The 22,271-nt window shown below is 53.5% G+C and overlaps 2 protein-coding genes across 2 annotated transcripts; both read right to left on the bottom strand.

The window, feature by feature from the left end:
- Positions 1 to 1,589: 1,589 nt before the first annotated feature.
- On the bottom strand, positions 1,590 to 5,939 carry LOC135167504 (uncharacterized). The gene is made up of 3 exons (XM_064130809.1): positions 5,871 to 5,939; positions 1,825 to 5,823; positions 1,590 to 1,751 (listed from the first exon to the last, which is right to left on the bottom strand). The coding sequence occupies exons 1-3, from the start codon at positions 5,937 to 5,939 to the stop codon at positions 1,590 to 1,592; spliced, it is 4,230 nt and encodes a 1,409-aa protein (XP_063986879.1).
- A 1-nt stretch (position 5,940) lies between these two features.
- Positions 5,941 to 7,440, bottom strand: LOC135167442 (uncharacterized). Its single transcript, XM_064130681.1, has one exon. The coding sequence runs from the start codon at positions 7,438 to 7,440 to the stop codon at positions 5,941 to 5,943; it is 1,500 nt and encodes a 499-aa protein (XP_063986751.1).
- Between the last annotated feature and the right edge of the window lie 14,831 nt (positions 7,441 to 22,271).

Raw genomic sequence — 22,271 nt, 5'->3', positions numbered from 1 at the left:
TGCGCATACTCATCAGTTCGATTGCTCTCCGCCTGCACATCAGTCCAACTCCTATGGCTCCTAGAGCAAAACGGGCCCGGATTTGGGATCACACCGTTTTTCGTCCATATCTTTGGAAATATCATAGCTAGGGCAATTTGGCTGGCGCCATTGGATTCGTGAGACGATTTTCGATTTTTCTAGGGATCCGCGAATTGTCCACAGTCGTTTTTTTCGTTTTTCGCATTTGTCTCGGTTCCTGGCCCTCCTAGAGCAAAACGGGGCCGGATTTGGGATCACACCGTTTTTCGCCCATATCTTTGGAAATATCATAGCTAGAACACTTTGGCTAGGGCCATTGGATTCGTGAGAGGATTTCCGATTTTTCTAGGGGTCCGGGAATTTTCTAAAGTCGATTTTATGGTTTTTCGCGTTTTTCTCGGCTCCTGGGCCTCCTAGAGCCAAACGGGCCCGGATTTGGGATCACACCGTTTTTCGCCCATATCTTTGGAAATATCATAGCTAGAACACTTTGGCTAGGGCCATTGGATTCGTGAGAGGATTTCCGATTTTTCTAGGGGTCCGGGAATTTTCTAAAGTCGATTTTATGGTTTTTCGCGTTTTTCTCGGCTCCTGGGCCTCCTAGAGCAAAACGGGCCCTGATTTGGGATGACACCGTTTTTAGCCCATATCTTTGGAAATATCATAGCTAGAACACTTTGGCTACCGCCATTGGATTCGTGAGACGATTTCCGATATTTCTAGGGGTCCGGGAATTTTCTTGTGGTGACTATGTCGCCACTACACCCTGGCATTCCCCAATCCTGTCTAGACTTCCTAGACAGGACTCATAAAAACACTTAGCCTAAATTACCTACCCGACCGTCGCCATCCCTGCAATATAAATCCGGGGAACTCCCCAGAACTGTCCCAGAAAAAACCCAACCTTCCTGTGCACTTGGCCGGCATCACGACGTCACGTGTCGAGAATACGATGCCGAGCCAATCCCAGCCGAGATCCCGTGCATCCCCTCTCCTGTTTCCCAACATGCGCACGCCCACACTTTTCCGCACACTTTTCCTCACTACACAGTCGCTCCTCTACCTACCTCGGATACAGTCGTTCCTCTACCTTCCTCGGACACACTACTCCCCGATCTACCTGGACACATCAGACAACACATCATACGAAGACCATCGAGAGGACAAGCCACGCTTAAGGCCAACTCTCGCCCTTTGTTCCGGCGAGAGCGCACAAAAAAACCGGAAGAGAGGGGGATGCGGGTGAACGGGGGAGAATAAACTGCGACACGAGACGCACTGGGTTTGTCGCTATAAAACAGTTTTATTTTAACGTCACTCGTTGTCAACAATTACAAACAACTACAATAATGTGCGTTGCACTTGAGCCGCGAACAAACAGTTAAATATTGAACGCGGTAGAGACGTATTCGGTGACGGAGATATAACACCACTACAGGTCACCAAGAGAGCACGTTGAGAAGTGACCCCCGGAAGGGTCGAGAGAATTCCAACGGAAATATGGAACGTTCGAGAACAAAATCGAACGTTCCAGCTAAATCATCGGAAATGGTGATTAGGGCAGCGCCTCAGGTGCAATTAGGCACCTGGACGCCAGCGCGGCCGGTCAGGCAGACCTCGCCCAGGAGGTGCTGCCACCCTTCGCCACATGAGGCCGTCGCCTCAACATTCTCCCCCCCGTCAGGAACCCCGTTGCTGACACAGAAGGAGTAGAGATCGTTTGCAGAGACCTGGAACACTTAAACAAACATTAATCAAGCCGGGAGAGACCAGCTCTCAGCTGGTAGAGATTGGTAACAAAACCAGCTTGGAGATCGGCCTGGTCAACGTCGTCGAGGCGGTTCTGATGGTCACAACTCTGGAGAGACCGTCCCTTCCAGGATGTAGAGCTGTGACCCGAGCAAGAGGCCACTTCGCTGGCGGGAACCGCTCGTCGTAGAGGAGAACCAGGCTGCCGACTTTGATCTCGTTGGACGGGTGATGCCACTTGGAGATGGACTGGAGCTGCTGCAGATACCCTGTAGACCATTGCTTCCAGAAGAACTGCAGCCTCTGCTGGATCAGTTGCCACCTAGAAAGTCGTCCAACGTTGAGGTGTTCCAGTGAGGGCTCCGGAAGAGCTATTGGAGCTTCTCCAATGAGGAAGTGCCCCGGGGTGAGGCAGGACACATCGTCAGGATCTTCCGAGAGCGGTTGTAGAGGCCTGGAGTTGAGAACGGCTTCAATCTGGGACAGCAGCGTAGAGAGCTCCTCGAACGTGAGAGCCGTATCCCGAACCGTTCGAGCGAGATGGTACTTCACCGACTTGACCGCTGCTTCCCATTTCCCCCCGAAATGAGGGGCTCCAGGGGGGTTGAAAGACCAACACGTTCCATCCTTGAGACATACTGCAGAGAGATGCTGGAACTCCTTGGCTCCAGCGGAGAACAACTTCTTCAGCTCCTTATCCGCCCCGATGAAGTTGGTCCCACAGTCACTATACAGGTGTCTGCAGTACCCCCGACGACTCACGAACCTCCGATAGGCGGCGATGAAACCATCCGCGGTGTAGTCCGTGACAGCTTCCAGATGGAGAGCGGACGTGGCCATACACACGAAGATCACCAACCAACCCTTCTGGGTCTTGTGACCACGTCCCCTCCAAGTCTTGAGAGACACTGGTCCGGCATAGTCCACACCAGTGTTAGAGAAAGCACGATCCGACACCAGACGTGCCACTGGAAGCTGACCCATCAGCTGCTGAGCGCGAATTCCCCGATGACGTGCGCACTCCACGCACTTGAGGATGAAGGATCTTACTGGTAGACGACCTCCAATAATCCAGTAAGACCTCCGGAGATGTGCCAAGGTGAGTTGAGTCCCACCGTGCAGCGTCCGCTGATGAGAGTCCCTGATGATGAGCTCCGCGAGCACTGAGCCTTGAGGGATGATGGCCTGATGCCTACTCTCTGGCCCTAGAGTAGAGAACTTCAACCGCCCGCCGACTCTGAGAACTCCTTGTTGATCAATGAAGGCCGTGAGCTTGGTCAACGGATGAGACTTCTTCAACTGCAATCCGTGAGAGATGATGTCACACTCGGCTTGGAGATGATGGGCTTGTGTCGCCTTGACCCAATGAAGCCGAGCTGCCTCCATGCTTCCTGGGCTGAACAAAGCTGGAACGATGATGCCCCTCTTCCTTTCCAGCTTCCGCAGCATATTCCCCACAACCGTTTGGCAAATTGCTGTGATCCTCAGCAACTTGTAGAGAGAGGAATACCGCGAACAGAGATCCCAGAGACTCGATCTTCCGAGGGAAGCGGCTAAAGTCAACCCCGGCTTCTCCTCTAAATCCGTAGACGGGTCCAACGTTGCTCTTCCACTTGGCCACTGAGACGCCTCCTTCCGTAGCCATTTTGGGCCCGTCCACCACAGATGATGGCCATTGAGTTGAGCCACCGAGATGCCCCTTGATGCGCAATCAGCAGGATTCTCCTTCCCACTGACGTACCTCCAACTGGCTTGTTGCACAAGCTCCTGAACGACGGTTACCCTGTTGTGGACATATTCCTTCCACCGGGAAGGATGAGCGCAAATCCACGCCAGAGCAACCGCGGAGTCCGTCCACAAATGGACCGGAGCACTATCAAGGTTGAGCTGCTCAATCACGTACCTTGTGAGCTTAGCTAGGATGACCGCGGCGTTGAGCTCCAGACGCGGGATGGTGAGCTTCTTGAGAGGAGCTACCTTCGTCTTAGCGACAGCTAAGGAGATGCTGACACCATCCTCACTCGTCACCTTCAAATAGACCACCGCCGACATCGCTAGTAGAGATGCATCCGAGAAGCCATGGATTTCCACCCGAGAATCCTTCTTGTATCCCATCCACCGCGGGATCGAGAGTTGATCCACCTGGGCCAGTTCTTCTCGGAACCGAACCCACTCCTGGACCAGATGCACCGGCAACTCCTCGTCCCAGTCCAATTTCTCCAGCCACAGTTGCTGCAGAAGAGCCTTGGCACGTATCACCACCGGTGAGAGCAGCCCTAGAGGATCGAAGAGCTGCGCAATCTCCGACAGCACAATCCTCTTCGATGGCTTCACGCCGACTGAGAGATGGATGGAGAACCTTAACCGGTCGTCGCTTGGATCCCACTTCAAGCCGAGAATCTTTGTGGTAGAGTCCTCTAGCGGCTTCGGACTCTGAGAGAAGCCTCCCGGTGTCAGAGCCCGAAGTAGAGACGGACTGTTCGAGTGCCACTTCGCTAGAGGGAATCCGCCAGCCCAGCAGAGCTCCGCCACTTGCTGAGCTACGAAGTGGAGATCGTCCTCCTCGTCAGCTCCACCACAGATGTCGTCCACATATCTTCCGCTGCTCAAGGGGGAAACGGCTAGAGGGAACCGATGCCCTTCGTCCTTGACCAGCTGGTCGAGAACCCTACAGGCGAGGAATGGAGCAGACTTGGTCCCGTAGGTGACGGTGGTGAGCTGATAGGTGCAGATTTGGCCCCGAGAATCACGCCACAGAATCTGTTGGAGAGGCCAGTCCTCCCGATGCACCTTGATCTGACGGAACATCTTCGTGATGTCCGTCATAAAGATGTACCTGCTCTGTCGAGACCAGAGCAGTACATCAGAGATGTTCCGTTGCAGCTTGGCCCCAGTATGCTGGATGTCGTTGAGAGACACTCCGGAGCTACTCTTACTGGAACCATTGAAGACTACCCTCAGCTTCGTAGTTTCACTACTTTCCCGGAGAACACAATGATGAGGGAAGTAGAACGCAGGAGCAGAAGAGCGAGATTGCCTCGTAGCCGAACTCCGACCGGAATCCTGATATGACCACCCGCCCTCGGAGACCCTCAACCCTCCTGAGGCCGAAGCCCCATGTGCCAAGGTCATCTCGCCAGGTTGACGGTCCAAGATCCGAGAGTCGGTTGAGACAGGCATAGCTGGAACACGCACCATGTGCCCCAACTCTTCGTACTCCTTGAGAAAGTCACTGTATAGCTGCAGAGATCCTTGACCTTTCTCCAACCTCCTAAGCAGGCTCGCGAGGCACGCCTTCGCGCGGCCTAGAGAATCCCCGAGCTCTGCGGGAGAGCGAACGAGAGGCAGGCGAACAATATAGCGCCCCGACCGATCCCGGGTATGGGTGCGCTGGAAGAATTCCTCACACTCTGCCTCTTCCCTCGTGAGAGCGACGCCTTTGCCTTCCGCCGCAGATACCTCCTCCTGCTGCCAGAACGAGGTGAGAAGCTCGCTAAGTTCCTCGTTGCTGACAGAGACGTGATGCGAGCTCGCCGCCGACGTCACTGCAGAGGTGGGCCCTAGCACTACCCACCCGAAGAGACTCAGCATCGCAATAGGAGAGTCGGATGGCCCCTTGATAATCTGCGGCTCCACTATCGATCCAAAGAAATCTGCGCCAATGAGAAGATCGACAGGTCTTGACGTCAGATAGTGTGGATCCGCTAGCTGCAACCCTCGGAGATGCTTCCACTGCTGAGGTTGAGAGGCAGAGAACGACGGCAACGACGACGTGAGGCTATCGAGAACGTAGGCCTTGACAAGAATCTGCTTGCTGGAGTGCAGAGACTTGAGAGAGAATTGAGAGAACCCATTAGAGGCCGAGGTCGAACCACTGATACCAACGACCGGTAGCACAGCTGGAGAAATCGGCAAGCTGAGCTTCTTGACCAGCTCCCTTGTAGCAAACGACAGCTCAGAACCTGTATCCAGCAGCATCCTAACCTCGTGAGAAGCGCCGTCCCTCAAGACTAGCGAGGCTAGGGCCGTGGCGAGAATTACACCTGGTCTGGGCTGTGGAGAGACTTTGCGATTGATCGCGGCTACACACGGAGCATCACTCGCCAGAGCCGGCCGTAGAGAGAGGTCATGGCGCGGCGACGACTCTGGCGTAGGCGTTGGTATCGCATGTCACTGTGGAGACATGTCAGGCCTAGAGGCAGTGGACTGTATAGATGGGCCGGGCTGAGGCTCCTGCATCGTCTTAACAACCTTCTGGCTGTCACGAGGCTGAGAGTATCCTTGAGGTGTTGGCTGAGGACGATTAATGTGAATCATCGAGTGGTGATTCTGCCGACACACAACGCAGGTCTTGTTGAGGCTCCGGCAACTCTCCCTATTATGCTTCCCCAGGCAGTTGAAGCATCGATGCTTGAGAACGACGAATGATCTCCTCTCGGTAGGAGACAGAGCCTTGAATTTGGAGCACCTGTCCAACGAATGCTCCTCCTCGCACATCGGACAGGCCCGGAAGCACATATCCGCCCAACTTTGAGACGGAGGCTGAGGTTGAGGCTTCACAGCCCGAGACGAGTGGCTCCCCGACTCTTTCCCGGACATAGGCTGCGACGTAGGACCAGCCGAGGCACTGTAGACCCGAGCAGGCTGGCCTGGAGCGTAGACCGTCACAGTCTGATTTGAGGGCTGGCCCTTCGATGGCCGAGGCTTCGAAGCCTGGTGAGGGTTCGATGACGCAGTCGATGGCGGCTCCGAGGCGTGCATCTCCATCGTTTCCCTGGCCAAGGCCCTACCGAGCACGAACTCCCTGAGAGCGGCGTACGTGGGAAACTCCGTTGATGAGCCGAGTTCAATCTCCCAAGCCTCCAGCATCTTGGCGTCCAGCCGCGTCGAATCGAGGTGGACGAGCATATCGTCCCAATGCTCCACCGGACGACCGAGAGACTCCAGCGCGGTGACCGCCTCAGCCACGGAGTTGAGAAGCGCGTTGTACTCCCTGGCGGTGCGGTTAATGACCCTCGGCGCCGCGTGAAGCTTCCCCAGCTGGATAGAGACGAGCCGCCTCTTGTTCTCGTAACGAGCCAAGAGGGCGTTCCACGCTGGCAGGAACGCGTCCTCGGTCACGGGCAAGGTGGAGATCAGCTGCTTAGGCTCACCCGTGAGAGACGTCAGCAGATAGTGGAACTTCTCCACAGTACTTAACGCCGAACTCCCGACCACCATGGAGAGGAACAGATCCTTGTACGGTATCCACTCCGAGAAGGCCCCTGAGAATGTTGGCAGCGAGATCTTAGGCAACTGCCGATGAGCCACAGACGCCGGTGGAGACGGAGCAGATGGCCGACGGAATGACTCGGAGAGGTCGATGGACTCATCCAGACCCTTGATCAATCCCATGAACTTGCTGCGCGCTGCGGAGTACATCACCAGGCACTTGTCGTACACCTCCTCCGTGACGTAAGCGTGTTCCAGCACCTCCTCATTATCTTTGGCAGTCAGCAGCTTCACATGTAGAGTGTCGAACAGTCTCCAATGGTTCTCCAGCATGTCGAGCTTGGATTGGAGCTCAGCCACCGTGAGAGCCTGCACGCTTTCGGAGGCTGACTCCGCTCTCAGACTCTCGATAAACCTAGCCCTGCTAGCCTGGAGTAAAATTTTCCCCTTAAACGCCATGCTCAAGCAGGAATGAGGAACCTTTCACTCAAAAAACAGCCCGCAGCCCGAGCAGAGAGAAAACCCGGTAATCCCCTTTGTTAGGGAACAATAAACAAATAAAGAAAGAAGAAAATAAAAAACCCAGGCGGAGAATTCCACAAAAAATTGAGCGCACGCAGTAATAAAGCACACCGAAACACCCCCGGTAGCGATAGCAGTAGGGTCAGCAATATCAATTAATTAATATTAATTAATTATTAATATATTGACAGGCAAAGATCAATAGAAAACCGTAGAATTATTAAATATTGACTTTCCTGAGATCTGAGGGGGTGTAGAGATGCTCCAGTCGGTTAGCGTGCCTCCCGTCGGTAAAAGCGTAGCCCTAAACCCTCGGGTGTCGGTTCGCGGGCGGCGGCCGGTAGCGTAGAGAGGGGCGGAGCGGCAGGCGTTGCTGTGGGCGGAGCCTCGATGACGTCGATGGGGGCGGGGCGCACCACGGCAGGTCCGGGTTCCCGCGTTTTCTCACCCGCGAAATGGACACCACCACCAAAACACTCAAAAAACACTTCCCGATAACCCGATCCGGCTCGAAGGACCAAATGTTCCGGCGAGAGCGCACAAAAAAACCGGAAGAGAGGGGGATGCGGGTGAACGGGGGAGAATAAACTGCGACACGAGACGCACTGGGTTTGTCGCTATAAAACAGTTTTATTTTAACGTCACTCGTTGTCAACAATTACAAACAACTACAATAATGTGCGTTGCACTTGAGCCGCGAACAAACAGTTAAATATTGAACGCGGTAGAGACGTATTCGGTGACGGAGATATAACACCACTACAGGTCACCAAGAGAGCACGTTGAGAAGTGACCCCCGGAAGGGTCGAGAGAATTCCAACGGAAATATGGAACGTTCGAGAACAAAATCGAACGTTCCAGCTAAATCATCGGAAATGGTGATTAGGGCAGCGCCTCAGGTGCAATTAGGCACCTGGACGCCAGCGCGGCCGGTCAGGCAGACCTCGCCCAGGAGGTGCTGCCACCCTTCGCCACATGAGGCCGTCGCCTCAACACCCTTGTACAACAGTGGTTTTAAAAATAAACGTTTGTTCACATCCCGACCCGGCGTTATCCTTCACCTGCTCAACCCCACATTCTAAAGTCGATTTTTTCGCTTTTCGCGTTTTTCTCGGCTCCTGGGCCTCCTAGAGCAAAACGGGCCCTGATTTCGGATCACACCGTTTTTAGCCCATATCTTTGGAAATATCATAGCTAGAACACTTTGGCTACCGCCATTGGATTCGTGAGACGATTTCCGATTTTTCTAGGGGTCCGGGACTTTTCTAAAGTCGATTTTTTCGTTTTTCGCGTTTTTCTCGGCTCCTGGCCCTCCTAGAAGAAAACGGGGCCGGATTTGGGATCACACCGTTTTTCGTCCATTTCTCTGGAACTATAATATCTAGGGTAATTTGTTCGGCGCCATTGGATTCGCGAGACGATTTCCGATTTTTCTAGGGGTCCGGGACTTTTCTTAAGTCGATTTTTTCGTTTTTCGCGTTTTTCTCGGCTCCTGGGCCTCCTAGAGCAAAATGGGCCCGGATTTGCGATCACACCGTTTTTCGTCCATATTTTTGGAAATGTCATAGCTAGGACAATTTGGCTGGCGCCCTTGGATTCGTGAGAGGAGTTCCGATTTTTCTAGGGGTCCGGGAATTTTCGAAAGTCGATTTTTTCGTTTTTCGCGTTTTTCTGGGCTCCTATGTCTCCTAGGGCAAAAAGGGTCTGGATTTTGAAGCCCACCGTTTTACTTCCATATCTTTGGAAATATACTAGTCACCCGTCGAAGCGCATCAGTTCGATTCTTCGGCGCCTGCGCATTAGTCCGATTCCACTCCGCCTGCGCATCAGTCCGAAGCCTCTCCGCGTGCGCACCAGTCCAATTCTTCTGCGCATGCGCGTCAGTCCCATTCTTCGGCGCATGCGCCAGACTCCCCTCCGCCTGCGTATCAGCCCGATGCCTCTGCGCATTCGCGTCAGTCCGATCCTGCTGCTCCTGCGCATCAGTCCGATCCTCCTGCTCCTGCGCATCAGTCCGATTCTTCTGCGCATGCGCATCAGTCCGATGCCTCTGCGCATGCGCATCAGTCCGACTCCCCTTCGCCGGCGCATCCGTCCGATGCTTCTGCGTCTGCGCATCAGTTCGATTTTTCGGCGCCTGCGCATTAGTCCGATTCCCCTCCGCCTGCGCATCAGGCCGATGCCTCTGCGCGTGCTCGTCGGTTCGATTTCTCCCCACCTGCGCATCAGTCCGATTGCTCTCCGCCTGCGCATCAGTCCAACTCCTATGACTTCTGCGCATCAGTCCGGTTCTTCTGCACATGCGCATCAGTGCGACTCCCCTGCGCCTGAGCGTCAGTCCGATCCTCCTGCTCTTGCGCATCAGTCCGAATCCTCTGCGCCTGCGCATCAGTCGGATTCTTCTGCGCATGCCCATCAGTTCGATTGCTCTCCGCCTGCACATCAGTCCAACTCCTATGGCTCCTAGAGCAAAAAAGGCCCGGATTTGGGATCACACCGTTTTCCGTCGATATCTTTGGAACTATAATATCTAGGGTAATTTGTTCGGCGCCATTGGATTCGCGAGACGATTTCCGATTTTTCTAGGGGTCCGGGAATTTTCTAAAGTCGATTTTTTCGTTTTTCGCGTTTTTCTCGGATCCTGGGCCTCCTAGAGCAAAACGGGCCCTGATTTGGGATGACACCGTTCTTAGCCCATATCTTTGGAAATATCATAGCTAGAACACTTTGGCTAGCGCCATTGGATTCGTGAGACGATTTCCGATTTTTCTAGGGGTCCGGGAATTTTCTAAAGTCGATTTTTTCGTTTTTCGCGTTTTTCCCGGATCCTGGGCCTCCTAGAGCCAAACGGGCCCGGATTTGGGATCACACCGTTCTTCGCCCATATCTTTGGAAATATCATAGCTAGGGCAATTTGGCTGGCGCCATTGGATTCGTGAGACGATTTCCGATTTTTCTAGGCGTCCGCGAATTGTCCACAGTCGATTTTTTCGCATTTTTCTCGGCTCCTGGCCCTCCTAGAGCAAAACGGGGCGGGATTTGGGGGCACACCGTTTTTCGCCCATATCTTTGGAAATATCATAGCTAGAACACTTTGGCTAGGGCCATTGGATTCGTGAGAGGATTTCCGATTTTTCTAGGGGTCCGGGAATTTTCTAAAGTCGATTTTTTCGTTTTTCGCGTTTTTCTCGGATCCTGGGCCTCCTAGAGCAAAACGGGCCCTGATTTCGGATCACACCGTTTTTAGCCCATATCTTTGGAAATATCATAGCTAGAACACTTTGGCTACCGCCATTGGATTCGTGAGACGATTTCCGATTTTTCTAGGGGTCCGGGACTTTTCTAAAGTCGATTTTTTCGTTTTTCGCGTTTTTCTCGGCTCCTGGCCCTCCTATAGCAAAACGGGCCGGATTTGGGATCACACCGTTTTTCGCCCATATCTTTGGAAATATCATAGCGAGAACCATTTGGCTGGCCATTGGATTCGTGAGACGATTTCCGATTTTTCTAGGGGTCCGGGAATTTTCTAAAGTCAATTTTTTCGTTTTTCGCGTTTTTCTGGGCTCCTATGCCTCCTAGGGCAAAAAGGGTCTGGATTTTGGAGCCCACCGTTTTACTTCCATATCTTTGGAATCATACTAGTCACCCGTCGAAGCGCATCAGTTCGATTCTTCGGCGCCTGCGCATTAGTCCGATTCCACTCCGCCTGCGCATCAGTCCGAAGCCTCTCCGCGTGCGCATCAGTCCAATTCTTCTGCGCATGCGCGTCAGTCCCATTCTTCGGCGTATGCGCCAGACTCCCCTCCGCCTGGGTATAAGCCCGATGCCTCTGCGCATGCGCGTCAGTCCGATCCTGCTGCTCCTGCGCATCAGTCCGATCCTCCTGCTCCTGCGCATCAGTCCGATTCTTCTGCGCATGCGCATCAGTCCGACGCCCCTTCGCCGGCGCATCCGTGCGATGCTTCTGCGTCTGCGCATCAGTTCGATTTTTCGGCGCCTGCGCATTAGTCCGATTCCCCTCCGCCTGCGCATCAGGCCGATGCCTCTGCGCGTGCTCGTCGGTTCGATTTCTCCCCACCTGCGCATCAGTCCGATTGCTCTCCGCCTGCGCATCAGTCCAACTCCTATGGCTCCTAGAGCAAAAAAGGCCCGGATTTGGGATCACACCGTTTTCCGTCGATATCTTTGGAACTATAATATCTAGGGTAATTTGTTCGGCGCCATTGGATTCGCGAGACGATTTCCGATTTTTCTAGGGGTCCGGGACTTTTCTAAAGTCGATTTTTTCGTTTTTCGCGTTTTTCTCGGCTCCTGGCCCTCCTATAGCAAAACGGGCCGGATTTGGGATCACACCGTTTTTCGCCCATATCTTTGGAAATATCATAGCGAGAACCATTTGGCTGGCCATTGGATTCGTGAGACGATTTCCGATTTTTCTAGGGGTCCGGGAATTTTCTAAAGTCAATTTTTTCGTTTTTCGCGTTTTTCTGGGCTCCTATGCCTCCTAGGGCAAAAAGGGTCTGGATTTTGGAGCCCACCGTTTTACTTCCATATCTTTGGAATCATACTAGTCACCCGTCGAAGCGCATCAGTTCGATTCTTCGGCGCCTGCGCATTAGTCCGATTCCACTCCGCCTGCGCATCAGTCCGAAGCCTCTCCGCGTGCGCATCAGTCCAATTCTTCTGCGCATGCGCGTCAGTCCCATTCTTCGGCGCATGCGCCAGACTCCCCTCCGCCTGGGTATAAGCCCGATGCCTCTGCGCATGCGCGTCAGTCCGATCCTGCTGCTCCTGCGCATCAGTCCGATCCTCCTGCTCCTGCGCATCAGTCCGATTCTTCTGCGCATGCGCATCAGTCCGACGCCTCTGCGCATGCGCATCAGTCCGACTCCCCTTCGCCGGCGCATCCGTCCGATGCTTCTGCGTCTGCGCATCAGTTCGATTTTTCGGCGCCTGCGCATTAGTCCGATTCCCCTCCGCCTGCGCATCAGGCCGATGCCTCTGCGCGTGCTCGTCGGTTCGATTTCTCCCCACCTGCGCATCAGTCCGATTGCTCTCCGCCTGCGCATCAGTCCAACTCCTATGACTTCTGCGCATCAGTCCGGTTCTTCTGCACATGCGCATCAGTGCGACTCCCCTGCGCCTGAGCGTCAGTCCGATCCTCCTGCTCTTGCGCATCAGTCCGAATCCTCTGCGCCTGCGCATCAGTCGGATTCTTCTGCGCATGCCCATCAGTTCGATTGCTCTCCGCCTGCACATCAGTCCAACTCCTATGGCTCCTAGAGCAAAAAAGGCCCGGATTTGGGATCACACCGTTTTCCGTCGATATCTTTGGAACTATAATATCTAGGGTAATTTGTTCGGCGCCATTGGATTCGCGAGACGATTTCCGATTTTTCTAGGGGTCCGGGAATTTTCTAAAGTCGATTTTTTCGTTTTTCGCGTTTTTCTCGGATCCTGGGCCTCCTAGAGCAAAACGGGCCCTGATTTCGGATCACACCGTTTTTAGCCCATATCTTTGGAAATATCATAGCTAGGACAATTTGGCTGGCGCCCTTGGATTCGTGAGAGGAGTTCCGATTTTTCTAGGGGTCCGGGAATTTTCGAAAGTCGATTTTTTCGTTTTTCGCGTTTTTCTGGGCTCCTATGCCTCCTAGGGCAAAAAGGGTCTGGATTTTGAAGCCCACCGTTTTACTTCCATATCTTTGGAAATATACTAGTCACCCGTCGAAGCGCATCAGTTCGATTCTTCGGCGCCTGCGCATTAGTCCGATTCCACTCCGCCTGCGCATCAGTCCGAAGCCTCTCCGCGTGCGCATCAGTCCAATTCTTCTGCGCATGCGCGTCAGTCCCATTCTTCGGCGCATGCGCCAGACTCCCCTCCGCCTGCGTATCAGCCCGATGCCTCTGCGCATTCGCGTCAGTCCGATCCTGCTGCTCCTGCGCATCAGTCCGATCCTCCTGCTCCTGCGCATCAGTCCGATTCTTCTGCGCATGCGCATCAGTCCGATGCCTCTGCGCATGCGCATCAGTCCGACTCCCCTTCGCCGGCGCATCCGTCCGATGCTTCTGCGTCTGCGCATCAGTTCGATTTTTCGGCGCCTGCGCATTAGTCCGATTCCCCTCCGCCTGCGCATCAGGCCGATGCCTCTGCGCGTGCTCGTCGGTTCGATTTCTCCCCACCTGCGCATCAGTCCGATTGCTCTCCGCCTGCGCATCAGTCCAACTCCTATGACTTCTGCGCATCAGTCCGGTTCTTCTGCACATGCGCATCAGTGCGACTCCCCTGCGCCTGAGCGTCAGTCCGATCCTCCTGCTCTTGCGCATCAGTCCGAATCCTCTGCGCCTGCGCATCAGTCGGATTCTTCTGCGCATGCCCATCAGTTCGATTGCTCTCCGCCTGCACATCAGTCCAACTCCTATGGCTCCTAGAGCAAAAAAGGCCCGGATTTGGGATCACACCGTTTTCCGTCGATATCTTTGGAACTATAATATCTAGGGTAATTTGTTCGGCGCCATTGGATTCGCGAGACGATTTCCGATTTTTCTAGGGGTCCGGGAATTTTCTAAAGTCGATTTTTTCGTTTTTCGCGTTTTTCTCGGATCCTGGGCCTCCTAGAGCAAAACGGGCCCTGATTTGGGATGACACCGTTCTTAGCCCATATCTTTGGAAATATCATAGCTAGAACACTTTGGCTAGCGCCATTGGATTCGTGAGACGATTTCCGATTTTTCTAGGGGTCCGGGAATTTTCTAAAGTCGATTTTTTCGTTTTTCGCGTTTTTCTCGGATCCTGGGCCTCCTAGAGCCAAACGGGCCCGGATTTGGGATCACACCGTTCTTCGCCCATATCTTCGGAAATATCATAGCTAGGGCAATTTGGCTGGCGCCATTGGATTCGTGAGACGATTTCCGATTTTTCTAGGCGTCCGCGAATTGTCCACAGTCGATTTTTTCGCATTTTTCTCGGCTCCTGGCCCTCCTAGAGCAAAACGGGGCGGGATTTGGGGGCACACCGTTTTTCGCCCATATCTTTGGAAATATCATAGCTAGAACACTTTGGCTAGGGCCATTGGATTCGTGAGAGGATTTCCGATTTTTCTAGGGGTCCGGGAATTTTCTAAAGTCGATTTTATGGTTTTTCGCGTTTTTCTCGGCTCCTGGGCCTCCTAGAGCCAAACCGGCCCGGATTTGGGATCGGACCGTTCTTCGCCCATATCTTTGGAAATATCATAGCTAGGGCAATTTGGCTGGCGCCATTTGATTCGTGAGACGATTTCCGATTTTTCTAGGGGCCCGCGAATTGTCCACAGTCGATTTTTTCGTTTTTCGCATTTTTCTCGGCTCGTGGGCCTCCTAGAGCAAAACGGGCCCTGATTTGGGATGACACCGTTTTTAGCCCATATCTTTGGAAATATCATAGCTAGAACACTTTGGCTAGCGCCATTGGATTCGTGAGACGATTTCCGATTTTTCTAGGGGTCCGGGAATTTTCTAAAGTCGATTTTTTCGTTTTTCGCGTTTTTCTCGGATCCTGGGCCTCCTAGAGCAAAACGGGCCCTGATTTCGGATCACACCGTTTTTAGCCCATATCTTTGGAAATATCATAGCTAGAACACTTTGGCTACCGCCATTGGATTCGTGAGACGATTTCCGATTTTTCTAGGGGTCCGGGACTTTTCTAAAGTCGATTTTTTCGTTTTTCGCGTTTTTCTGGGCTCCTATGCCTCCTAGGGCAAAAAGGGTCTGGATTTTGGAGCCCACCGTTTTACTTCCATATCTTTGGAATCATACTAGTCACCCGTCGAAGCGCATCAGTTCGATTCTTCGGCGCCTGCGCATTAGTCCGATTCCACTCCGCCTGCGCATCAGTCCGAAGCCTCTCCGCGTGCGCATCAGTCCAATTCTTCTGCGCATGCGCGTCAGTCCCATTCTTCGGCGTATGCGCCAGACTCCCCTCCGCCTGGGTATAAGCCCGATGCCTCTGCGCATGCGCGTCAGTCCGATCCTGCTGCTCCTGCGCATCAGTCCGATCCTCCTGCTCCTGCGCATCAGTCCGATTCTTCTGCGCATGCGCATCAGTCCGACGCCCCTTCGCCGGCGCATCCGTGCGATGCTTCTGCGTCTGCGCATCAGTTCGATTTTTCGGCGCCTGCGCATTAGTCCGATTCCCCTCCGCCTGCGCATCAGGCCGATGCCTCTGCGCGTGCTCGTCGGTTCGATTTCTCCGCACCTGCGCATCAGTCCGATTGCTCTCCGCCTGCGCATCAGTCCAACTCCTATGGCTCCTAGAGCAAAAAAGGCCCGGATTTGGGATCACACCGTTTTCCGTCGATATCTTTGGAACTATAATATCTAGGGTAATTTGTTCGGCGCCATTGGATTCGCGAGACGATTTCCGATTTTTCTAGGGGTCCGGGACTTTTCTAAAGTCGATTTTTTCGTTTTTCGCGTTTTTCTCGGCTCCTGGCCCTCCTATAGCAAAACGGGCCGGATTTGGGATCACACCGTTTTTCGCCCATATCTTTGGAAATATCATAGCGAGAACCATTTGGCTGGCCATTGGATTCGTGAGACGATTTCCGATTTTTCTAGGGGTCCGGGAATTTTCTAAAGTCAATTTTTTCGTTTTTCGCGTTTTTCTGGGCTCCTATGCCTCCTAGGGCAAAAAGGGTCTGGATTTTGGAGCCCACCGTTTTACTTCCATATCTTTGGAATCATACTAGTCACCCGTCGAAGCGCATCAGTTCGATTCTTCGGCGCCTGCGCATTAGTCCGATTCCACTCCGCCTGCGCATCAGTCCGAAGCCTCTCCGCGTGCGCATCAGTCCAATTCTTCTGCGCATGCGCGTCAGTCCCATTCTTCGGCGTATGCGCCAGACTCCCCTCCGCCTGGGTATAAGCCCGATGCCTCTGCGCATGCGCGTCAGTCCGATCCTGCTGCTCCTGCGCATCAGTCCGATCCTCCTGCTCCTGCGCATCAGTCCGATTCTTCTGCGCATGCGCATCAGTCCGACGCCCCTTCGCCGGCGCATCCGTGCGATGCTTCTGCGTCTGCGCATCAGTTCGATTTTTCGGCGCCTGCGCATTAGTCCGATTCCCCTCCGCCTGCGCATCAGGCCGATGCCTCTGCGCGTGCTCGTCGGTTCGATTTCTCCCCACCTGCGCATCAGTCCGATTGCTCTCCGCCTGCGCATCAGTCCAACTCCTATGGCTCCTAGAGCAAAAAAGGCCCGGATTTGGGATCACACCGTTTTCCGTCGATATCTTTGGAACTATAATATCTAGGGTAATTTGTTCGGCGCCATTGGATTCGCGAGACGATTTCCGATTTTTCTAGGGGCCCGCGAATTGTCCACAGTCGATTTTTTCGTTTTTCGCATTTTTCTCGGCTCGTGGGCCTCCTAGAGCAAATCGGGCCCTGATTTGGGATGACACCGTTTTTAGCCCATATCTTTGGAAATATCATAGCTAGAACACTTTGGCTAGCGCCATTGGATTCGTGAGACGATTTCCGATTTTTCTAGGGGTCCGGGAATTTTCTAAAGTCGATTTTTTCGTTTTTCGCGTTTTTCTCGGATCCTGGGCCTCCTAGAGCAAAACGGGCCCTGATTTCGGATCACACCGTTTTTAGCCCATATATTTGGAAATATCATAGCTAGAACACTTTGGCTACCGCCATTGGATTCGTGAGACGATTTCCGATTTTTCTAGGGGTCCGGGACTTTTCTAAAGTCGATTTTTTCGTTTTTCGCGTTTTTCTCGGCTCCTGGCCCTCCTATAGCAAAACGGGGCCGGATTTGGGATCACACCGTATTTAGCCCATATCGTTGGAAATATCATAGCTAGAACACTTTGGCTAGCGCCATTGGATTCGTGAGACGATTTCCGATTTTTCTAGGGGTCCGCGAATTTTCCACAGTCGATTTTTTCGTTTTTCGCATTTTTCTCGGCTCCTGGCCCTCCTAGAGCAAAACGAGGCCGGATTTGGGATCACACCGTTTTTCGCCCATATCTTTGGAAATATCATAGCGAGAACCATTTGGCTGGCCATTGGATTCGTGAGACGATTTCCGATTTTTCTAGGGGTCCGGGAATTTTCTTAAGTCGATTTTTTCGTTTTTCGCGTTTTTCTGGGCTCCTATGCCTCCTAGGGCAAAAAGGGTCTGGATTTTGGAGCCCACCGTTTTACTTCCATATCTTTGGAATCATACTAGTCACCCGTCGAAGCGCATCAGTTCGATTCTTCGGCGCCTGCGCATTAGTCCGATTCCACTCCGCCTGCGCATCAGTCCGAAGCCTCTCCGCGTGCGCATCAGTCCAATTCTTCTGCGCATGCGCGTCAGTCCCATTCTTCGGCGCATGCGCCAGACTCCCCTCCGCCTGGGTATAAGCCCGATGCCTCTGCGCATGCGCGTCAGTCCGATCCTGCTGCTCCTGCGCATCAGTCCGATCCTCCTGCTCCTGCGCATCAGTCCGATTCTTCTGCGCATGCGCATCAGTCCGACGCCCCTTCGCCGGCGCATCCGTCCGATGCTTCTGCGTCTGCGCATCAGTTCGATTTTTCGGCGCCTGCGCATTAGTCCGATGCCTCTGCGCGTGCTCGTCGGTTCGATTTCTCCCCACCTGTGCATCAGTCCGATTGCTCTCCGCCTGCGCATCAGTCCAACTCCTATGGCTCCTAGAGCAAAAAAGGCCCGGATTTGGCATCACACCGTTTTTCGCCCATATCTTTGGAAATATCATAGCTAGGGCAATTTGGCTGGCGCCATTTGATTCGTGAGACGATTTCCGATTTTTCTAGGGGTCCGCGAATTGTCCACAGTCGATTTTTTCGTTTTTCGGATTTTTCTCGGCTCGTGGGCCTCCTAGAGCAAAACGGGCCCTGATTTGGGATGACACCGTTTTTAGCCCATATCTTTGGAAATATCATAGCTAGAACACTTTGGCTAGCGCCATTGGATTCGTGAGACGATTTCCGATTTTTCTAGGGGTCCGGGAATTTTCTAAAGTCGATTTTTTCGTTTTTCGCGTTTTTCTCGGATCCTGGGCCTCCTAGAGCCAAACGGGCCCGGATTTGGGATCACACCGTTCTTCGCCCATATCTTTGGAAATATCATAGCTAGGGCAATTTGGCTGGCGCCATTTGATTCGTGAGACGATTTCCGATTTTTCTAGGGGTCCGCGAATTGTCCACAGTCGATTTTTTCGTTTTTCGCATTTTTCTCGGCTCGTGGGCCTCCTAGAGCAAAACGGGCCCTGATTTGGGATGACACCGTTTTTAGCCCATATCTTTGGAAATATCATAGCTAGAACACTTTGGCTACCGCCATTGGATTCGTGAGACGATTTCCGATTTTTCTAGGGGTCCGGGAATTTTCTTGTGGTGACTATGTCGCCACTACACCCTGGCATTCCCCAATCCTGTCTAGACTTCCTAGACAGGACTCATAAAAACACTTAGCCTAAATTACCTACCCGACCGTCGCCATCCCTGCAATATAAATCCGGGGAACTCCCCAGAACTGTCCCAGGAAAAACCCAACCTTCCTGTGCACTTGGCCGGCATCACGACGTCACGTGTCGAGAATACGATGCCGAGCCAATCACAGCCGAGATCCCGGGCATCCCCTCTCCTGTTTCCCAACATGCGCACGCCCACACTTTTCCGCACACTTTTCCTCACTACACAGTCGCTCCTCTACCTACCTCGGATACAGTCGTTCCTCTACCTTCCTCGGACACACTACTCCCCGATCTACCTGGACACATCAGACAACACATCATACGAAGACCATCGAGAGGACAAGCCACGCTTAAGGCCAACTCTCGCCCTTGTACAACAGTGGTTTTAAAAATAAACGTTTGTTCACATCCCGACCCGGCGTTATCCTTCACCTGCTCAACCCCCCATTCTAAAGTCGATTTTTTCGCTTTTCGCGTTTTTCTCGGCTCCTGGGCCTCCTAGAGCAAAACGGGCCCTGATTTCGGATCACACCGTTTTTAGCCCATATCTTTGGAAATATCATAGCTAGAACACTTTGGCTACCGCCATTGGATTCGTGAGACGATTTCCGATTTTTCTAGGGGTCCGGGACTTTTCTAAAGTCGATTTTTTCGTTTTTCGCGTTTTTCTCGGCTCCTGGCCCTCCTAGAAGAAAACGGGGCCGGATTTGGGATCACACCGTTTTTCGTCCATTTCTCTGGAACTATAATATCTAGGGTAATTTGTTCGGCGCCATTGGATTCGCGAGACGATTTCCGATTTTTCTAGGGGTCCGGGACTTTTCTAAAGTCGATTTTTTCATTTTTCGCGTTTTTCTGGGCTCCTATGCCTCCTAGGGCAAAAAGGGTCTGGATTTTGGAGCCCACCGTTTTCCTTCCATATCTTTGGAAATATACTAGTCACCCGTCGAAGCGCATCAGTTCGATTCTTCGGCGCCTGCGCATTAGTCCGATTCCACTCCGCCTGCGCATCAGTCCGAAGCCTCTCCCCGTGCGCATCAGTCCAATTCTTCTGCGCATGCGTGTCAGTCCCATTCTTCGGCGCATGCGCCAGACTCCCCTCCGCCTGCGTATCAGCCCGATGCCTCTGCGCATGCGCGTCAGTCCGATCCTGCTGCTCCTGCGCATCCGTCCGATCCTCCTGCTCCTGCGCATCAGTCCGATTCTTCTGCGCATGCGCATCAGTCCGACTCCCCTTCGCCGGCGCATCCGTCCGATGCTTCTGCGTCTGCGCATCAGTTCGATTTTTCGGCGCCTGCGCATTAGTCCGATGCCTCTGCGCGTGCTCGTCGGTTCGATTTCTCCGCACCTGCGCATCAGTCCGATTCCTCTCCGCCTGCGCATCAGTCCGACTCCGATGGCTCCTGCGAATGAGTCCGGTTCTTCTGCACATGCGCATCAGTGCGACTCCCCTGCGCCTGAGCGTCAGCCCGAGCCTCCTGCTCCTGCGCATCAGTCCGAATCCTCTGCGCCTGCGCATCAGTCGGATTTTTCTGCGCATGCGCGTCAGTATCATTCTTCGGCGCGTGCGCCAGACTCCCCTTCGCCTGCGTATCAGCCCGATGACTCTGCGCATGCGCGTCAGTTCGACTCCCCTGCGGCTGCGCATCAGTCCGATGCCTTTGCGCGTGCGCATCAGTCCGATTTCTCCGCACCTGCGGGTCAGTCCGATCCTCCTGCTCCTGCGCATTAGTCCGATTCTTCTGCGCATGCGCATCAGTCCGACTCCACTTCGCCGGCGCATCCGTCCGATGCTTCTGCGTCTGCGCATCAGTTCGATTTTTCGGCGTCTGCGCATTAGTCCGGTTCCACTCCGGCTGCGCATCAGTCCGATGCCTCTGCGCGTGCTCGTCGGTTCGATTTCTCCGCACCTGCGCATCAGTCCGATTGCTCTCCGCCTGCGCATCAGTCCGACTCCTATGGCTCCTGCGCATCAGTCCGGTTCTTCTGCACATGCGCATCAGTGCGACTCCCCTGCGCCTGAGCGTCAGCCCGAGCCTCCTGCTCCTGCGCATCAGTCCGAATCCTCTGCGCCTGCGCATCAGTCGGATTTTTCTGCGCATGCGCGTCAGTCCCATTCTTCGGCGCGTGCGCCAGACTCCCCTTCGCCTGCGTATCAGCCCGATGCCTCTGCGCATGCGCGTCAGTCCGATCCTGCTGCTCCTGCGCATTAGTCCGATTCTTCTGCGCATGCGCATCAGTCCGATTCTTCTGCGCATGCGCATCAGTCCGATCCTCCTGCTCCTGCGCATCAGTCCGATTCTTCTGCGCATGCGCATCAGTCCGACTCTCCTTCGCCGGCGCATCCGTCCGATGCTTCTGCGTCTGCGCATCAATTCGATTTTTCGGCGCCTGCGCATTAGTCCGATTCCCTTCCGCCTGCGCATCAGGCCGATGCCTCTGCGCGTGCTCGTCGGTTCGATTTCTCCCCACCTGCGCATCAGTCCGATTGCTCTCCGCCTGCGCATCAGTCCAACTCCTATGACTTCTGCGCATCAGTCCGGTTCTTCTGCACATGCGCATCAGTGCGACTCCCCTGCGCCTGAGCGTCAGTCCGATCCTCCTGCTCTTGCGCATCAGTCCGAATCCTCTGCGCCTGCGCATCAGTCGGATTCTTCTGCGCATGCCCATCAGTTCGATTGCTCTCCGCCTGCACATCAGTCCAACTCCTATGGCTCCTAGAGCAAAAAAGGCCCGGATTTGGGATCACACCGTTTTTCGTCGATATCTTTGGAACTATAATATCTAGGATAATTTGTTCGGCGCCATTGGATTCGCGAGACGATTTCCGATTTTTCTAGGGGTCCGGGAATTTTCTAAATTCGATTTTTTCGTTTTTTGCGTTTTTCTCTGCTCCTGGCCCTCCTAGAAGAAAACGGGGCCGGATTTGGGATCACACCGTTTTTCGCCCATATCTTTGGAAATATCATAGCTAGAACACTTTGGCTAGGGCCATTGGATTCGTGAGAGGATTTCCGATTTTTCTAGGGGTCTGGGAATTTTCTAAAGTCGATGTTATGGTTTTTCGCGTTTTTCTCGGCTCCTGGGCCTCCTAGAGCCAAACGGGCCCGGATTTGGGATCGGACCGTTCTTCGCCCATATCTTTGGAAATATCATAGCTAGGGCAATTTGGCTGGCGCCATTGGATTCGTGAGACGATTTCCGATTTTTCTAGGCGTCCGCGAATTGTCCACAGTCGATTTTATCGCATTTTTCTCGGCTCCTGGCCCTCCTAGAGCAAAACGGGGCCGGATTTGGGATCA

This window comes from Diachasmimorpha longicaudata, chromosome 1 (assembly GCF_034640455.1).
Source record: "Diachasmimorpha longicaudata isolate KC_UGA_2023 chromosome 1, iyDiaLong2, whole genome shotgun sequence".
Classification (NCBI taxonomy): Eukaryota; Metazoa; Arthropoda; class Insecta; order Hymenoptera; family Braconidae; genus Diachasmimorpha; species Diachasmimorpha longicaudata.
The sequence above is the reverse complement of the archived record's forward strand: the minus strand, read 5'-3'. Positions and strand labels throughout refer to the sequence as shown.